Source organism: Lipophrys pholis (assembly GCF_963383615.2).
Source record: "Lipophrys pholis genome assembly, chromosome: 21".
NCBI classification, from domain to species: domain Eukaryota; kingdom Metazoa; phylum Chordata; class Actinopteri; order Blenniiformes; family Blenniidae; genus Lipophrys; species Lipophrys pholis.
The window spans coordinates 9701763-9721997 of record NC_137649.1 but is presented as its reverse complement, the minus strand read 5'-3'; the positions used below and the strand labels follow the sequence as shown (position 1 = coordinate 9721997).

General features: G+C 43.8%; 1 protein-coding gene across 1 annotated transcript in view; it reads left to right on the top strand.

The window, feature by feature from the left end:
- Positions 1–2104: 2104 nt before the first annotated feature.
- The window catches only part of stxbp5a (syntaxin binding protein 5a (tomosyn)), an 88018-nt gene continuing 69887 nt past the window's right edge, over positions 2105–20235 (top strand). Inside the window, exons 1-2 of the mRNA XM_080491232.1 lie at positions 2105–2734; positions 4844–4941. Coding sequence (XP_080347358.1) covers positions 2597–2734; positions 4844–4941 — 236 coding nt within the window. The 5' untranslated portion in view covers positions 2105–2596. The remainder of the gene's footprint in view (positions 2735–4843; positions 4942–20235) is intronic.

The following is a 20235-nucleotide window of genomic DNA, read 5'->3' as shown; positions in this document are numbered from 1 at the left end:
AAAAAAAATGTTTTGAGGTCCTTTTTTAGCAGCTAAATCAAGAGTAATGCCTTGACTGGGTGAAAAAATATTCCAGTATTGACATTTTGTTGATGCATTTGCATATTGTCTGCTAATGTGTGGACTCTGCACCCAAGAGGAAACCTGCTCATACATAAGGTAACGCGCAAACTCCACTTAGTTCAGCAACACTGCCATACCCAATATATTCACTCCATCAGCATTTTCTAAGCATTCTTATCCCTCTGGGACCCAAAGCCCTGCATGCTTAAGATGCTCCAACGCACCTGATTCTGCAGCCTCCTGATAAGAACCCATTCATTAAATCAGTTGTGTTGTGGCATGGAGCAACATGCAGCGGGTCATAGGATCATGTTAAAGAAAGATGACCGGAGAAAAAAAATGAGTAAACGTGCAGTAAATATACTTCCAAAGTTGTCAATTAGCTTATTTAAGGCGTGTGTCTTAATACTATCACCCCAACATCATGACATTTTAAACCTTGATAATTATCCGCTGCCTTATTGAGTGTTTCTGCTGAACCTCTTGTTTTGTCTTAAGAGCACTGCAGGCCAGTGGCCAAGCAGGGTCTGAGAGAAAAAAACAAAAAAGCTCTGATGTGTTAATACAGCCAGGGTGAGCGTACAGCATGTCATCTGTTTGGCAGACACACTGGCCGGACTTCCTCAAACTCCTTCGCCCTCATAGCTCTTCACTGTGTGAAGTGTGACTTGGCACTGTGGAGCAGTCGCTGTCAGGATGGAGGACACCCAAACCGTTTTCATTCCTATCTTTTCGGATGACACACCCATTACTACCCATGCTGAAGGACCGATTGATTGATCAGCTGTTTGATTACTGACTGTGCTGCTTCCATGCAAACTGATCTTGAAGAATTAAAAAAAAGGTTTTAGAGGTGTATAATCCTCCTTGGGATATTCCTACGTCTGCAAATTAAATTTTAGAGATAAAATCAATTTCCTCCATACATAGTTATTAAAGCTGCTTCACCCTGCTTTTCCATTAGTGCTGCATCTCAAAGCAAATTGAATCAAATCACCGGGACTTGGTCAAGTGTCTTGCAAGACTTTTCACCTTTGATCCAAGTGGCTTCGTCAGTTCGTTTACTCGACAAATGACTATCTGCACAGGCATGTTAACACCGAAGGCTGTGCACCAAGGAACAGTTTTGAGGGACAGCTGTCTGAGCAAGTGAGTATGTATGAAAATCTGCATCACTGATCTTGTAAAGCATATAAACACGTGGAAGGTTCTCACAACTGAATTTCTTCTCATTTACGCCATCTCGTAAATGGATTTACTGCATCAATTCACATACTTTGGTTCATGTACCGTTCAGGAACCAATTCCTGGCTAAATGCTGTACTTCCTGTATTTTCACAATGAAAAATGTTGTTACTGGGATTAATGAGTGGAGAATAAAAACAGACTACAGGAAGCCTGTTTACTATGATTAGTAAAATGATTTTTTATTTATTTTTTATATAGTGGGGCAGCTTTTGGACCTGCAACTAAAGCTGCATTTCAGTGAAATATAAATCAGTGGTAAAATCTACTCAAACGTCTATCCCCACAAACCCTCTACCCCTTTGGTTTTGTCATAAATCACACCTTGGATAATTGTTTGAAATTGGCAAAGTGATCCCTTTATTCCTTCTCGTTTTAATTTTGTTTAAATCCACAAAGAAAACGTAAACGTAATTTAGAGACGTTTTGTTATTCCCAAACAGGGCGCAGCGAGGTTTTATAACCTCGTCCACCTCCCCTGCCATCAGTGTTGACGTTGTATTGGATGGCCCCCTGAATATGGCGAATCTAGCAGGCAGGCACACGCACACACAGGCAAAGGCGCAGTGGGTGAGGGAGAGGGTGCAGTGGAAAGAATGGGGCAGAGCTCGTCTGTTTGCTTGTCTGTCTCCACGCAGACACTCAAAACGCTGCAGCATCCCAACAGCACCAGCATCACCAGGTGCAGTGGAGCAAAACCTACTATGTGTGCGTGAGAGAGGAGGGATGGAGGGATGGAGGAGGGGAGGGAGGAGGGGAGGGAGGGGGCGTTGTCGCTGGAGGCAGATGAAACGACAGGACCGAGAGGGAGAGCGAGAGGGAGAGAGTGGGCTGGCAAGGTGGCGGGATTTGTGTTGAAGCCTGTATTCTGTCAGACATGCGCAAGAGCGTCAGCAGCAGCAACACCATCACCGCCGCCGCCGCGCTGCGTTTCCGCCTTGGCTGAGCTGAGCGGCTCACACAGCCGAGTGGGGAGGGGAGGGAGGCCGAGAGGGAGAGCTGGAGCCACAGAGAGACGCAGTGGGGGCACACAGCAGCGCGGAATCTCCGAGCGAATTATTACGCGGACGCATTCGCATCCCGGAGGCGCGTCTCCGTCGTTTTGCGCGTCAAAGAAGCGAGCCGTGCGATGCGCGCCAGAGCCCTGCAGCATGGAGACGACTGCGTTAGACTAAGAAAGCACTAAGATGTGAGATCCACAGGGCAAGTCAGAATAGAAAGAGAGAAAGTGGGCGATCACCTTTATCTCTTGCGGGTGATTTCAGTCGCGTGCTCCGCAGTGTGAAAAATGAAGAAGTTCAACATCAGGAAGGTGCTGGACGGTCTGAAAGAGGTCTCCTCCTCCACACCGTCTGTCCAAGTGGGGCCACAGGAGAACCATCTGATCCAGGAGACCCTCCAGTCCGAGCATTTCCAGCTCTGCAAGGTGGGCAACACTGATCTTTTTTTATTTTTTATTTTTTTTATTTAATATAGCCATTCTGCTCAGAGTGTAATTATTCAGTTTGTGCTGCACTCGTCCCATCTCAGGACACTGAAGGTACAAGCGCAACATATTTCTTTAAAAAAAAGGCAAAAGCTTTATAAATTGGCCTCAACGTGTTGATTAAGGATTAATCAATGGGTTTCCCCAAAATGCAATAAAACACAATAATCAAGCCTGTGATTGTTCTCACTGCTTGGATTTCAATGCTTGGAACTTAGTGTAACGTCCATCCCTTTAATGCGCATACTGTATGGAGAGAGAGTGCGCTCTGGCGATGGGACAATAGACCTTGTTAAGTTCCTATTTGCCTGCGTCTTTTCGTGGCGTGTTTATACCTGGCACGATTTTCAAAGCATCCAATTGTAAAGAGAGACCTGCGTTGATGTGGCGCTGTGGAAACACGGGAGCTCGCTGTATGTGCGCATGGCATGAACTGTCATATCAAGGGGTTGGGCTGAACTGATCCCTTCTTGCATAATCTTCTGGGTTTGGATTAGCAAAACGATGGTGTGTGTGTGTGTGTGTGTGTGTGTGTGTGTGTGTGTGTGTGTGTGTGTGTGTGTGTGTGTGTGTGTCATCGAGCCATCCCTTTCTTCCCACATCTTTGTCTATATCTCCCCTTCCGTCCCCCCCCCCCCCCCCCCCCCCCACCCCTCCACCACTTTACCCCCAGATCATTGGTCCAATGGGGACTGATGGTGCATGAAGTGAGTGGGGGCCATGTTTTTCCCCCTTCTTCTTCTTCTTCTTCTTCTTCCTGTATTGGTCACAACACGAATGGGATAATTAAACACTCATGAAATTTACATGCTGTGCACGCTGCATCTTAGCCCACACTGTAATGTTCAATCATGATTTCTCCAGTTGGGCCCTAATGGTTTGGCGAGGCCTTTTAATACACCCCGCTGTGTGCTTGCTATTGATTTCCCCACATACAGTCTTTGCAAGTCAAGGGTTGTAGATTCCATTTGAAGGTTTTAACTGTAAAATTATAAATAGTTCTGTCAAATGACGAAGGTTCAAACACTCTCCCACACTGAGGCATGTTCAAATAATTATCAACTCAACATGGAACTGGAAACATAACCTTAACTGCCACAATATGTTGTTACTTTAATACAGTACAATTGTTGTTGTCTAAACCAACACAAACCAACATAATTTACTGTCTTGATCACAATGAGAATAACACTTTCAGGAGATTAACAGATTTAGGCCAACGCACCTGAGGCCCTGAGTGATGTTGTAGTTTACTAGTTGGAAAGAAAAACAAGTTACAACGATGAGCCGCAACATCCTGAATATGTCAATCAACAGCAAAAACTCAAAATGTCTTTGAGCAAGACCTGAGCCTCCCTCCGGCACCGTTTACTGCTTGTTGGGACAGAAGGTGGCTGTGATGTTTCTCTGCGATGAAGGCAGGTGCCTCTGCCGCACCGAGTGCTTCTTATGTAACGTGCGTTAGCCTTCTGTCACTAAGCAAACAAATCCAACAGCCACCACAGAACTGACTGACTGATGCTGTAAAACTACAGTCACACAAATGTACAGATAGAGGAACGGGATCGCTCCTCTTTGCACTCGTGGGGTGACTGTAACACACACTCATGGAAGGCCCCGGCAACGAATCATAACCCAGTGCTGCTCATTGATGTGTTTTATTTCCAGACTTCAGTGTAATCACGACTCCATGTGGGAGGCAGTGAGAGAAAGAAGACGGCACAAAAAGAGGGAAATGAGAGAAAAGGAATCTCAAAATAGGCTCATGATTACAAAAGGATCCTAAAAAGCGAGGCCAAATATCAGCCTATCATGGAGAACAGGGTACCCATGCACAGAAGGAACATTAGTTCCTCTTTTTACGCTCTTGTCGGTACAATTTCAGGCTTTATATCGCTGTTTCATAACAGTTTCCACATCCATCTGTGCCATTTGTTTACCAAAGTCAGGTGTGTGACATCCTCTGACAGAACAACAGCCCGACTGTGAAACAGCAAATTGATATTCTCTCTCTAACCTGTTTTCTCGTCTTTCTGCATGTCGTACCAGACTGTCCGTCATGGTTTCCCATATCAACCGTCGTCCATGGCCTTTGACCCCGTGCAGAAGATCCTGGCCATCGGCACCCAGAGCGGAGCACTCAGATTGTATCCTTTTAGTTGCAGTTGAGCTGTTTTGGCTGCCGTGGCCTGTGGCAGCTCCTTGGGGTAGCTGCATTCCCCAGGAGGCGGCAGCAGGTAAGTGAACAGAAGTCTGTGTCCCTATAGTTAAGTGCCGACGCCCATTGGTTTGGTTTCAGTGCGTTTCTTTTTCTTTTTTTTTCTTTTTTTTACTGTGCCGTGGAGTTTCTGATAACATGGGCTGCCTCTCCTTTGGGATTCTGTGTACGCTTGTAAAAGCTTTTATTTGCCTTTCCATAAATGCTCAAGTTCCACATCTTATCGCATGGGACGATAAGCTGAACACCTCACCGCTACAGCCTTCAGTGGCGTCGCTGCATCGCTGCAGACGTGTTCACGTGGCCTGATAGGACGGCACACGTCACTCAAGGGTTCGCATTGAGCCCCATGTTGAGGTATGCTGCAGTTCGGCACAAGTGGGAGCTCATGTCAGCTTCCTTGTAATACGGGAACATTTCCACAAACGGGGACAACAGCTTGTGATGAAACGGCGCCGCAGGGAGTCGTATAGCTTCGGAGAACGCCCGCGTGCTTTCCTGTGTGAGGCTGTTTTTACAGGTCCTCCATGTGTTCTCCTGCCTGTCCGACAACCTTTGCCAGCTCATTATGGTGTGATGAAGAGCTGTCCGCCTGGCTGTCCCTCATTCCCACCTGCTGGCAGCTACGGTTGTGACTCAGTCCTGTTCACCTGTGCTAAAAAAAAAGAAAAAAGAAATCGAGAGAAAAGACCTGCATGTAGACAGTAATGAGCATGAGAGTCTATAGCGTGGATGCTCGCCAAAGTAAAATCATTGGTGCGTTTACCATGAGCACGTTTGCGTTTCCTCTTTAAAAGTAGCCAGATGTATTTCCCTTAAGATTTACAGATGGAAGAGAAAGCCCAAGTCATCCACAACGCACGCTGTCAGTGATACCCATGTATTAGCAAATAGAAAACTAAATCCCTCCTCCAGTAGAAGTACCATCTTAGAGCTTTAGAAGGGAGTGTTGAATGAGCTTTACATGGTTTACGCCTTGCTTTCTGGTCCATTACTTCTGTGAGCTCCAAACGGTGAAACTGCAGAATAAGAAAAGTGAACTGGAACTCGGTCCACTCGGAGATCGAAACGTACTCGGATGATCCTCAGTTTGTTTCCTGCTCGCTTGAAGCTGGTCACTTTGAAACAGAATCAATGGAAGAATCTCTGCTGTGTTTGTATGATGTTCATCAGATTGAGCCTTATCAGAGTCGGGGGAGAAGGTGAATTGGGAGTCATCGAACTGCTTTCTGGTGTTGGTTCTCCTCCCTCTGGAATTCTGCTTTTTTGTCGACTCTTTCCCTTTATCTGATGGCAACAATGCTATCATGCTTCTGTTAGAATGGATAGAATGAAAGTTTTACAATTTTTAGTGTTTGAACTGTTTATGTTCATCATTCAGGTTTTGTGTGAGCACATATTTTGGTACATCTTTTGGACTGGTGCAGGTCTTCCGAGACCCCATCCTTGCTCTGATTCGTATCGATGTGCTGGAGGGCCTTTTTGCAGCAGTTAGTGGCTTTTTGTGCATATCAATGTTTGTGCATGTTAATGTGTGCTTATGTTGGTTTGTCTGGTTGGCCTGCCAGGGCTTTTGGCTGCAACCCCTGTCCCATGGAGGATTACAAAAAGTGGCAGATCAAGGGCCTCGGCCTGGCAGCGAGGCAGAGGACCAAATATTACAGCCGAAACAGGAAGTGTGCGCGGATGTGTGCATGTGTGAGAGCAAATATGTGCATAGTATATGTATCCTCAGACGAGATGTCTGATCCCACAAGGCCATACAGCCTGGTAACGTCTGTGATCCCCCAAAACTGTCTTCTGTTTGATACCCGGCAGCGGCTCTGCCGCTGCCTTCACTGTCCAGCTGGGAGGATGACAATGGTCCTTTGGTGTTGTGGAGAGGAGGCTAAGAGGGGAATAGATAGAGAGGCTGGCAGGAGAGCCTGTGGAGGGGACGGGCCGGGCCGATAGATGAGGAGAGCAGAAAGAGACTGAGCGGGTCGGAAGGAGTGAGAGAAACAGGCTATCCCTTTTTTTCAAGATCTAATGGCCAAGAATAGAATCCTTATTGATCTGTGTGTGGTAATGCACTAAGACAGATATGCCCAAGTGTGTGCGCACACACACACACACACACACACACACACACACACACACACACACACACACACACACACACACACACACACACACACACACACACACACACCGCTGTTTTCTGTGCGATAACTCAACAGCAAAAAGGAGTTGTGAGCATTTAGAAAACAGATTTTTGCTGTGCAAGCAGTCACCCTACATTAGCCCTTCTTCAGATTAGCTGCGTAATTTCAAAATGAGCAGGAATGCTGATTTAAAAAAAAAAGCCAATTCACTTTTTTGTGATGAGACAGGGTTTTTTACCCATTCAGAATTGGAAGAATTCAAAGGAGCCATGCGATCCTTTTGAGCCATGTGACCTTTGTTTTTGGTGCTGAGGTCTCTTATCACCTTACACTCCTTTGCGGCATCTTTTTGTGCTTTTGAAGTAATCAAATTATTGGTACGAGAGTAATCAGCAGAGCCACTAATAAAGATTACACTGTTTTTCCTGATCCAATAGGAAGTTCCTCAAACTGTGGGCATTGCTGTGTGGAGTTTGCACGTTTTACCTTTGTGTGCCCTAGTTGACTCTGGTTTCCTCTGACAGGTCCAAAAAATGTGTGTGTGTGTGATTGTGTTTCAACGTGTCCAAGGTAGCTTTTGCCCATTGTGAGCTGTTGTCAGCTTCAGCACCCCTGTGACCTTGATTCGATCTTCATGTACCTTTTGAAGATACAAAATGTAGTATTTGGGTAATGTCATGATGAAAAGCTGTGTCCCTCCCGTCCTCTGTCAACTTTTAATTTTTGTTCTTTCTTAGTTGCCAAAAGATTAAGCTGTCGTAGATATGTACAATTTTGCCAGCTTATGTCAGATGCTACAGTGACTCACCACACCACCGTGTGGTCTACAGTGGTATTGCAAGACTAGACTGGTTGGTTACATCAGTAGATCAGCCTGCATTAAAAGCAAAAGTGGAAAATGTTTCAGGTGTTGCTGCATATGATTTTCTTATTGATTGTTTTTTTTATTAAGTTTAAAGCTAAATCAAATGGTCCATCCAGTGCCTTTACACGGGGAAGATCCAGTGTGTGTGTTTTCTGGGTGGTCTGCCACTGTAACAATATGGCAGCTCACCTCTCTGGAGAAATGTGTCTTTACTGGTGGTGGCCAGGAGAAATGGCAGCACTATAACTCAAGAGACTCCCTGTGAGCCAGCAAGACGCGGATCAATAGATCAAATTGTCAGTCCATGCTCTACCAGATTAGCTCATCGACAGACGCAGAATATCATTGGACTCGCACGTCCCAAATGTGGGTACACAAAGACGCGCACACTATTATTCCAGACGGGAGATGTAGCGCAGATTTCTGCGAGTTATACAAATGGAAATGGACAAATATTACATTTATACTGACACACAAAAGGGCAAACGTTTGCACATGCGAGCAGACGCTGGCCCACCGTGTTTGCAGAGGCCACATACACACACACACACGTGCTTTGCAGTTGCTGCAGTGTGGCCCTGTGCTGCTTGTGGTTGTAGCCCGGACTGACAAAGACTTACAGTATCTCTGTCATCAATCTTCCATCTGATTCACTCCATTGCTGTGCTGCTTTTCAGGCTTTGGCCACAGTCACAGAGACGCATTCCTGGAATCCTGAATGAGAACCTTTTTACAAGTTAAAGCGATAATATTTGCCCGGCACTATATGCTGAAATCCCATTGGTACAGAGGGAAGATAGTATTGAGTTTGCTGCTTGTAATCTCTGGAGAGTCGCTCCATGTGCATGCATGGATTTTTTTTTTCTCTTTACACATGAGGTTTGATTAGAATATTAATGCATTTAAATGCATTTCAATTTTACAGAAACTAAATTTTTGGTAAATACTGTCACTTGTGTCTGTCATTTGACTCTTGAAGCATGAAGGGTGTTATTAAGAATTAATATTAGAGATGATAAAGTATTTATATTTTAATAAGTGCTTTGCTGTGTCTTGCTTTCAAGCTTATTTTCAAGTCACAGATGACTTGTTTTATGTCATAACCCTTGAAAACTAACTCTTCTCAACAGCACCTTCTGAAGCTGACCAGATCCAGGTTTTTGCGCTCGTCTCTGGTGTCTGTGTTCAGTTATGCCGTCTGCATAAGCAGAGACGGAGCTGACTGAGACGGCAAGAGTCTCATCAAAGTAGTTAAACTGCTGTTGCCGTCAGTGTGTTGTCGTAAAACTATGTAGGAGCACGAGTGACGGGCGCACACGTTGTCACTGACAGCCTTTGTTTTCACAGCGTTCTGTACTTCAGAGGAAATCATTTGCGTTTTGCATTTGCATTTGTCGCATGTGGGGGGGATGAACGGTTGTAAAAGAGGAGCGATAGAACACCAAATGAAGAGGGGATTAGTATCTCATCCCAGTTGACCTCATTTTACTTTTCACACGAGTGAAACAAGGATTTGGGGAGAGAATGAAGAGAGAGGAGCTGTAAATGAAGTCATCTTAATACAGATGAGGGCACAGTTAAGTCTGAGTGTGTTCGTGTGTGTGTGTGTGTGTGTCTGCTGTCAAAAAGTGACAATATAAATTCACAATTGAACTCTCCACACATTTAAATCTCTTCAGTGCATATCAACTTTACGCCATTACTGGAACAAAGAACGTGTGTTTGTGCCTGTAAACTGCAGTGAGGCACTCTTAATCAAAGACCCCTCGTGTACCAGGTCTCATCTTTCATTCCCTCCAAAAGCACTCAGCGTCCTCTGTTCTATCGGTTCTTAGAAATGGAAAACAAATTTTGCTGCATCAGTAGCAGAACAATACAGTTGCTGCCTCTCTCAGTCCAATATCCTGACAGCGTGTTCTGCTTAAGTCCTTTAACCCTGACGAGTGCCAAATGGGATCTGGGTTTAGGGTGATTAAACTTGTGCTGTCATGTTGCCACTCCTCAATAATTTAGACTACGTTTAACTCCGGCTTTTACTCCTCCTGCCGTCCATCCCTTCTTACCTCCGTTGACTCCAGCCTGGTCAAGAATAATTGTTGTGCGTGTGCGTGCGTGTCTGTGTGTGTCTGCGTGTTCAAGTGAGACATATGTCTTTGAGCATTAGTTTTGTTAGTCCATTTACCTAATGGAAAAGTCTGCATGCACAAAGACTCCCTCATGCGTGGACACATACAGCCGGCCGCGCTCCTTCCAGTGACTCATCATAATTCAGGAAGCCACACAATATTTCTGTTCACTGGATAACAATTTTATTAAAGGACAAAAAAATAAAAAATCTCGAGAAGCAGCGAGGACCGCTGTTGGCGGAATACTAAATAGCTGCTGGAGGAACATGAAAGTTTTTTTTGTTTTTTTTAAATTCACCTTGATAATCTTTCTAAGTTGAAACCACGCTACATTCAGCACACACGATGGTTCCATACAGAGTAGTAATGCCTAAGAGGTCACCAACCTGTGCACTAATTATTCCCAGCAGACGGCAGGCAACGCTTGAGTGGCTCATTGTAAATACACAGTGTCATGTGGGCTGGAGAGAACAAATGGACTTGTATTTGTACACATCCACCGAAAGGGCATTTCTACTGATGATTATCGGCTCTGGTTTGTCTGCTTCTGTCTCTGGATCAGGCTCTGAAATATTAAGTTTCAGATGCAATCTAAAATGCAAAGAAGGTTTAATAATCACGCTTCGGTGGCAGCATTCTCTATCTGTCAGTTTTTTACCTGATAAAAGATACTTCCCTAAATAAATGTTGGCGAGCTTAGTAAAGATTGTGTGAAGGCAGTAGAGGAATGTTAAAACATGGTAAACAGTTTGTACGTGGCAAAGAGTTGGTGAAAAAAAATAACAAAAGTTTGAGGGCACAACATTTAGATAATGCTGATAGTTACAATTTGTGTATGTGCGGCGTCACCCTCTATGTTGGTTACCTTTCTTTTTCTTTTTTATTCTTATCAAGAAAACGGACGTTTAAAGACGGACTGTTCGATTCCATTGATAATGTTTTCATGGCTCTTTTACAGAGACGACCTGACATGAGGGCGCTCTTTATGTCTTACCGGTCAATGATAGGACAGAGACAGAGATCAACAAATAAACAAGTTGTCATCAGAGAGCAAGTTAATCCTCTGGCTGCAGACGAGATGGGGGCAGGGTGTACAAATCGCAAAACTTTTAGCGCCACTGTCAGAGAGATCCTGCAGGAAGCAACAGAGAGACGAGAGAGAGAGATTTCATGTTGACATATCGGGAGAATGACAAAAGAAGAGACGCTTGAACCCTGATCTTTGAAGAAAACACTGTAATAGCCTGTATTAAGATTTATTGTTTTTAAAGAGCTTTTTTTTTATGTTGAAATAACAATTTATAATTGTATGCTGGATTTAGCCACTGAAAAGAAGCTAATATTGGAGTGATATCCTCTTACTTCCTGTCAATACTCTCTTGGCAAAAACTGGAGGAGTTTTCTAAACACAGGAAATACAAGTGTTGTCTCGAAGTAAGAGATTTTGCAGTGTTAATCTGAGTGAACGTGTTCTTGAGTTTAGAGACATTGTGATGGTCAAAGAACGCACAACATGTTTTATGTCGACCAACTAGATGTGGTTACAGGTCTGAACCACATTTAGATAAACATCTCTAATGTGTGGAGATGGTATTCACTGTTTTAATCCTGTAATTGGTGATCTGGTGAAAACAGACACTTGTAGACTCAACTGCATACCTTTATGAATTGCTGCTTAAATATGAGCTGTGGGCAGAAATCTAAAAGTGTGAAACCAGATTATTATTTACCGAGTCTGATCATGCACGGATCATTTCAGGTGCTTCAAATGTTATCTCCTTGACAATTCACTGGCTCGTTGCGACGGCTGACTTTGTTCCTTTATCCCAGATCTTAGCGGTATTTTTAGTATAGAGCCGTTTTATAAGAATCAAGACAGTCGCCAAAGCTATGAAAATATGACTCATGTTTTAGCATACTAATGATTTCTGATGTAAGGCGTGAGGTCCATTTGAAGCATAATGTGTGCTGTATTCTTGGAATCAGACTTCCTGCACCCTCAGACCCTGCAGACAGGGACAATCGGGGACACACAGTGCTGTCAGTGTGCTGTGATTTATGACAGGATTTATTTCGCACAATTGCATTTTCAGCAGTGCTGGGGCCACTTGTGAGGACCATGTTCCCACTGTATTGATTTGCACTCATATTAGTGCTGGTCAATATGCCTCCCTAATGTAACAGTGCTCTCACGACCGAAGGCTTTGACTGCTGTCCAGTCCCTGTACCACAGAGGTTTCCTATCATCGAGTTTTCGTGGCAAATAGCTCGTGCACTCTGTTGGTTGTCTTTGGTGTCATTGTGCGCAGCCTCTGACTCCAAGATCGGGTGCTGGTGGGTAACACAATACCTCCTATTGATTTGATTTGTACGTCTGAGGTTTTCATTGTTATGACACTTTGGTGAATTCCCCGGGGAAAAATCCTCAAACATATTAATAGCAACTCCTTTATTATCAAAACTAAATCAAATAATCCATATAATGTCTTGTGCGCTATCAATAATGCCATGTTGGGTGGGTTAACGTTGTTTGCGAGCAGCTCGGAGCAGATTATAGCATGTGCTGATGGCGCTCGCCCGTCCGGTGACATAAATGTCTCTTCATCTTCCGTGTTGTAAATCTGGCGTCCCACCGAAACGTCACTGTCATCCAACAAATCACCCACGACGCTGACTGATATGGAGCCACATGAGATCAATTTAAATGCGTTGTTGGGGTTGAATGAGATCGGGTTACCTTGAGTTTACCCAGCGTGCGTCGGGGGTTCATCGGCATGTGATGTTTTGCCGGTGAAAGACGGAAATACAGTATTAAAATGTGAAGTTCTGTTCTGGAGTTCTGTGTCTATTTATTGAATCTCAAGGTGACCTCACTGGATGAAAGGCCTCTCCTTGACGGAGTGAAAGTGTTTGCTTTTTGATAAACTAAGAATAAGCTTAAAGTCAGCTCAGGCGCCTGTTTGATTACGCTCTTGTGTTCCAGGCTGAGATTGACCATTTTCTTTTTTTTTATTTGTTTTGTGCTCTTGACATTGTTGTTGAGGTGTGGAAGTGGAAGCCGTTTTGAGTCAAACTTGTGCTGTCAGGTTGGCTCGGTCCCCGTGGTGCTTGTAAGGGGACTGGCTTACAGAACGCTGTGAAGCACAAAGATTTTGTCGTTCTGCTTTTCTCCCTGCCTTTCATGTGACCTCTGGGTCTCCACGGGGCGACAACACAGAAATGATTGTGAAGTATTTCTCTCTCTTTCTCCTACTTCATCCCCCACTGCGCTGCATTCTACTTTTTTTTAAAAAATTTTATTCAAGCTCATTTCCACAATTCAAAATCCTGTAACTGGTTAGTTGTTTTAGAACAGCAGAAGTAACCAATTTCTCTCTTTCTATTTTACTGGGCTCTGATCTGAGTGCTGATTTTTTTGCATGCCATTATTTTTGTGGGTAATCTTCCTCTGTGTCTCAGGAGGTTCTGCTCACTCTCCATTTTAATGGTTTATAGCTTACTATGATTTATCCTTGCAATATTCTCCTCTGACAATTACCATACATCCACAGGCTTATGCTGCAGGGGGCTGTCTGTATTTTAATGTTCATGTTGTGTCACTCCACTCACCACCTTAGCCACAAGTCCCCAAAACCGTATGTAACAAGCCTGTATTTCTTCACGCAATGCTTAAGTGGTATTGCATTATAGCACTTTTTTTTTTTTTTTAAATAATGCACACAAGTATGCAGTGAGTCAGGTACTATTGAAATGTTATAGGTGCACTTACATATGAAAAGGTGAGAACAGCTTCAGGCTTCAGATGGGTTTCACTTTGAGACAAAATATAAAAAAAACAAAACAAAGCTAATTGTTCAGTTTGGCTTGCCATTCTCCCACATGGACTTTTTCAAATGTAGGACCAGAAACAAACAAACAAAAGGCTTGCATGACAGCTGCTTGAGCGTATGTCACACAAACTTCCCCAACAATGTGCGAGGCATGGCTCAGGTCATAACGACGCCGAATGTAAAAAGACGTGTACAAAGAGGTGGAGGTTTTCTTTTTAGTGTTGGTTTGATTGGAGACTGAAAGCAGTTTCGCTCGTTTGGTGTGCAGAATGGTTTTAATTGCAGCGCTCACGCCTCCTCTAATGGACTGCACTAACCACCCAATCACAACAGGGTTTGCTTTAATTGGACCAAACCTGACTACTTTTTGATGATGTAATTGTTTTCCTACTCGTTATTTAGGTATATTCTGTACCGGTAACACTGTAACGACCGCAGTTTGAAGGATACCCGCCGTGTTCAGAGAGAGAGGCGGCAGTGGTTCGATGTTGCAGGTGACAAATCGTGAGAACTTTAATGGCTATGGGTTGTGTAAGTGGTTGGCTGTGACCTTACTAAAATCTAGATGCTCCGTCTCTGTCTCCAAGGTCCTCCACGCCTGCACAGACACTTGCACGCACACAGTGCTTAGAACAAAGAGCAGGAAAGACAAGAGAGGTGCCCAAGATACTGGACCTTGAGGAATTGCCTGTCACTGCGTTTGTGTGTGCTAAGATGTGGGTGTATGCATGTGATAAAGGCTTTTCTAGATAGAAACAGAGGTGCGGTATTTCAACTGTATACATCCAGCAAGCGCGCGTGTTGTTTGAGGTGTCGACGTCTATGTGATGTTTAACGTGGCCCTCTGTTACAGACAGTTTTCTGTAGTTTTGTTGCTTCAGAGCTTACGTCCCAGGCGGAGCAACACACGATCTGACTCCCACTGTTCTATTTTATGCTTTTTACCTTCTTCGCTAAAGGCTAATTCCTACATACTCAACTAAACCAACTCCAGCTGGAGAATATTAGTGTCTCTGTCAGCTGTAGCTAACAAGCGTAGACTGCCAGTGTGGCCATGTGGGTAATGTTGCTAATAGGGAAATTATGGAAGACATACTACTACTAGATATTTGACTACTGTTAAACTACAGTAAAATCCCTCAAGCTGAGGCTGAGATTGCCCTACTTGGAGCAAATGCTCCCTTTTGCACAAGACATGATGGGTGGTGCTTGTATTAGTGCACCAGCCCAATAAAGCCCTTATGGCGTGTATCTTAAGATAACATTAAGCATGATCATATGTTCTGGCTTACAGCTATATAAAAAAGCTATACCGCACCAACATGTGTAGACCTCTCAAATTGGATTTTCTGAAAGTGGTCCTTCAACACAATATGCTTCACAATACATTTGAGAAGTGTTAAAAGTTATTAAAGGTAGGCGACATGTAAAATAGGCTCCTGTAATTTTTTTTCCTCGGAGTGACTTCCGTTTTTACAGCAAGTTTAAAAAGCCTTGTGAACTGCATTAGTAATGGCACACAGCCATAGAGAAACACAATCTGAGCTCAGAGGCCTGCCTGCTGATGCAACTCCATTCAAAACAATGGAGACTGTGGACTGCCGCTGCCCTCTGACAGCACTTTTGGTGTTGTTTGTACAGCTCGTTGCCACCGCTCCCAATAAACAATGAAAAGCTAATCTTTTCTCGATTTAAACAACATGCATTTTAATCCTTGCACAAGGAAAGAAATATCTGCTAAATTGAAATGTATAGACACGTACACATGCACACTGTGTCTAAATCCTTAAAATATAGAGTATTTCCAGAAGAACAATCCTTAATTATTAGGTGAAATCACGTATTAAGGTGATTCGAAGGGCTACATTAGAATTAAGGTTAGGAAAATACTACTTGTGTTTGAGTTTGGAGTAAGTCTGCAGTAAATGAATGCAAATCAATGCATCTTCCCCAGAGGTAAGAAGGTGAGAAAACAGTTGTGCGATTGTGTGTCCTCTGAGCTGATTTGTGTTCCAAAGATCAGTTTATATAGCAAACCCATCCAGCTCGCTGCATGCAGCCCAAGTGGAGTCTGCTTCTGTCTTCACCTGCTGCTCTGAGTACAGCGTATTTAGCAATAGTGGTTACTGTCAGTTATTAAGTTATGTTAGTGCTTTACTTAATTATTTTGCTCCATACCTCCAAACACACTCCATCCACCCGAGGACATTCTTTATTCATTATTCTGTCACTACTACTGTGCTGGTCCTAACCTAAACACTCATGTTTATTAAATATACCGCTGAAATGCTGCAAGCAAGCCCAACTTCTGTCCTTTTGTGCAGAGCTTAGTGTTTTGTTGTTTTGAATAGATAAGGACAAAGCTTAGGTTCATAGAATTACATGGTGAGACAGAGTTTATGTGTTTTTCACATGGTCACTGGCCAAACTTGGTTGGATCACTGCTTTGTGCTGAGCTACTCTGTGCCCAATCATAAGTCTGCGGTGTTACTGTGGTTCTACCTCTTGCTGACTGTAGCATTACAAACAAATGTTGAAGGCTCTAAATACCCACTCCGAGACTTAAGCCTCACTGCTGCCAACCTAAGAAATATGGCATTTTGCAATGGACTTTGCTTGAGCAAAGCCAGTGTCCTGAACATGAGCAGACCGAGGCTGTGTGTCTGCCCTGGTCTCGGGACACTTTGTCAATAACAGATTTAAGAGCAAATCTTGACGTTTTCCTTCCCCTGCGAGGATATTTATGCCCCTGTTGCTCCTCCGTGGGTTGCCCTTTTAGTATGTGGACGTGGTGAGCGCCTGCAGGGAAGACGACACACGTGTCACATGACGTGATGACTCAGGCTTTAAAGCCCTGCCACATGGCTGTCATGCGCAGAGCACTCCCCCCCCCCCCCCCGCCTGAGCTTTCAGCCTGTTGGTAGGAGCGATCTAGGTCTGTGTCTAAGTGCACGAGTGTGTTAATGTCCTGCGTGTGTGTGTGTCTCTGTGTGTCTGTGGAAGACCACAAGGTCGAGACAGATGTGTTAGGACTTGCGGTGGAATATAGAGAGGAAGGAAGATAAGGGGGGGAAATAGGACGTGAGTTATATATTTGTGTTCATCCAGAGACAAGGCGCTGTGGTACATTGTCTGACTGTTTCTGTTAAAATTCGCCTGAGTCTGAGATGACCGATTCCGTGAGAGAGATGAATGCTGTGTTTTGTTTACAACACCTGTGGAAGGGAGACGCAAGCAATAAAGATGCAAAAATGCCTAAAAACACTGCAGATTCGTCCTTGGTTTGTCATTCATTACTGCACAAGCAGTCCTGAATCCCTGTAGCTATAGGATGCAGGATGACAAGCAACAGGAAGAATAGAGGCATGAAATCATTGCACATTCACAAAGTCGCATCTAAGTTTAGCAAAGTGAAGAGGAGGAAGAGAAATTAGACGGAGATAAAGTGTGCTGTAGGAGTGTCTGCATATGGACTGAAGCCATAGTGGTCGCAGACAGTCGGCGATGTGACTCAGAGCCCTGGTGTTGTGTGGGCGGGGTTTGCAGCGATTGGAAGAGCAACGATTGGCACCTGACCCAGCTATAATCGAACCGCTGTCCAAGCAAAAGAAATCCAACAGAGTTGTTTGTTTCTTCTGCGATGAGAACGGAACAAGGATCAGGTCCTCTGAGAGTGGGAAATGCCCACCATCTCTCACCCAACACACAGAACGCCGAAGATACTCTTGTTTCCATCGAACAGAACACCCCTTCTTCATGAATATTACTTTGATTCATAACAAGGACAGCTTGTGAAAGTAAGGATAACCTTGCACCCTGTGCCTCGCCACTTTTATTCCAGTTATAATTTGTTTGATCAGCCAGAAATCCCGGCCGTCCCCCAGACAGCAGTGGGAGTGAATGATAAACAGGCAATGCAGTAGAGGTCTCAGCTCGCCATACCACAAGGTCCCCATTAAGCCTCAATTGGGGTATGTGGACCTGATTTCTCTTCCTGTCTGGTGCTTGGCAACACTTTTGCTTTCGCATTACAAGCGAGTGTCGATGATTACTGATAACACAATGGGGGAGGACAATGGTGAGCGTGGTAACTGTAGCCAGTACTGCTGCAGACTGGACTATATCCAGAGATAACATGAGCTGTTAGCTGTTTAACTGACGGCTAAATCAAAGTAAAAGACAGGTTTTTATGTAATTTGAAGTGTACTTTCCTCTCAGAGTGTTTTGTTTTTTGTATTTTCTCTCACACGGCAGCTGGCCCGCGGTGCTCATTTTTAGAAACTGTTGCTGCAGTGTCATGCATTTTTAATGGACGTGGCCATTGTAGCAGGCTATGTTCTTCATGTATGTGCATTTACGCAATGTGTTGTCCACGTGTCACTCTTTATGGGTGTTTATAGGAGTGCGCTATTTGATATATGTGTGCACATTGTGAGATGACTTTACTGCCTTTATCTCAACTGGAGCCCGTGCATGCGTTACGTGTGTGCATAATCCTCCATCAGCATGTGTGTTGTGTACATGAGTGTCCACTTGTATTTGTGTGTGTAAACCGGTTTATTTGCGAACAGTGATTTGGACACTAATGTGATGCGACAGTTTGGGCTTCAGACACACTCCCCGAATCATTCTGAATAAGACCTGAGAGGCTCAGATTCCCAGAGGTCTCTCCAATAATGCCGGCGTGGCTCCTCTGCATCTCTGCAAAATGAAATTGAGGCTTTGCCCAAGCTTATAAAAAAAAAAGATAGAATTGTCCGAAATGGACTGGAAAACAAATGCTAAACATTTTACAAGGAATATCAAGGTCAGGCTAATCACATTCATGCGAATATACATAAGGCAGAATGAGATGCTGCTCCTTGGTAACTCGTACACCCTGACCTGGAGGAGGCGTGTGCCCCATCCCATTACATCCCATTTTTTCGCCTTAATACGTCATGATAAAGCGCTTATTACACCTGCTTTAGCCATTGCCTCCTCACTGGAAATAAATTAATTTGGCTTAAAAAAAAAATTGGAGTTAAAAGGAGAAAATTCTTACTCTTAATGAGTGCACAGAAAATTATGTATGTATTGCACCTTTAATTAATCTAGCCAGATAGAAGTTAATTTCCTTTAATCCTAATCCAACATAGTTCTCTGACTGCAGAGCATATAGATTAGCTTTAAAGCGGTAATCCTGGATAACAGTGTTTTCTTTTATATATTTCGTAATTACAATAAAGGCAAAACAAGGAAAAGCTGCTTTTCAAGCGGCAGATATTTGCATATGGTATGACCAGAAGACTTGTATAAGTGGTAAAATACATATTTATGACCACAACCTGAGTACCAGTTGTGGAATTCCTGGGTTGAGATACAAGTTTCATTGTCAACCCTGGAGTTGAAACCTTGAAGGATTAATCAAAAAAGGCAAAAACAAACAAAGTGTGTTGTGCTTTTTTTTTTTTTAATAAACAAGAAGAAACTAGGTTAGCTGTAGATCAGGCTTGCTGTGAAACAACAGTCAACTCATGTTAAAATGATGGAAAGAAGAGAGTGTGTATAAAAAAAAAAACCCCAACAGATTAGCTTAGGACCAGAAGTAGCACCTTGTCTGATCTGTTTGAACACGTGGCAATGTGACCACATTACTACTGACGGCAACAGCTTAAAGACTATGAAGGCATAGAGAAACAATTATTCATAGTTCAGATTCCGCCAAATGTAACGGAAATCCTCATCATTCAGTGGGACGGCAATCCCAGTCGTGAGGCCCGAGCAAATGGCAACCAGAGAGCTTTTCAAGGTGAAGATGCGGGATACCCTTGACTCTATGAGTCAGTCACTTGATCTCAATCTGATTGAACAGCATTCCACTCGCTGAAGGCAAGACTAAATGCAGAGAGACCTCGCAATAAACAGAAGCTGAAGGTGGTTGCAGTGAATGCCTGCAAGTGCATAATGGGGGAAAACACAAACTGTCTCGGCTCGTCTGTGTATAAGATTATCCACATGATATTCAGTATGATTCGGTTTAACGTTGCATGTTTGCGTTATCTTTGAACACCTAAACTTCATGTGGCACGTGTTACACTTCCGCTATGTCTCACCCGCGTGACAATATTTAATTGTCATAGGCTTAATACGGAACTAATTCAGTATTTCTAGTTTTTTAAGGGTCGACAGAGAGCCAGGAGAACAAAAATAGATATCGCGCCACGCTTGTCTCAAAGCAATAATGTTGTGGGTTCAACTCGGGGCCAGACTTTTCTT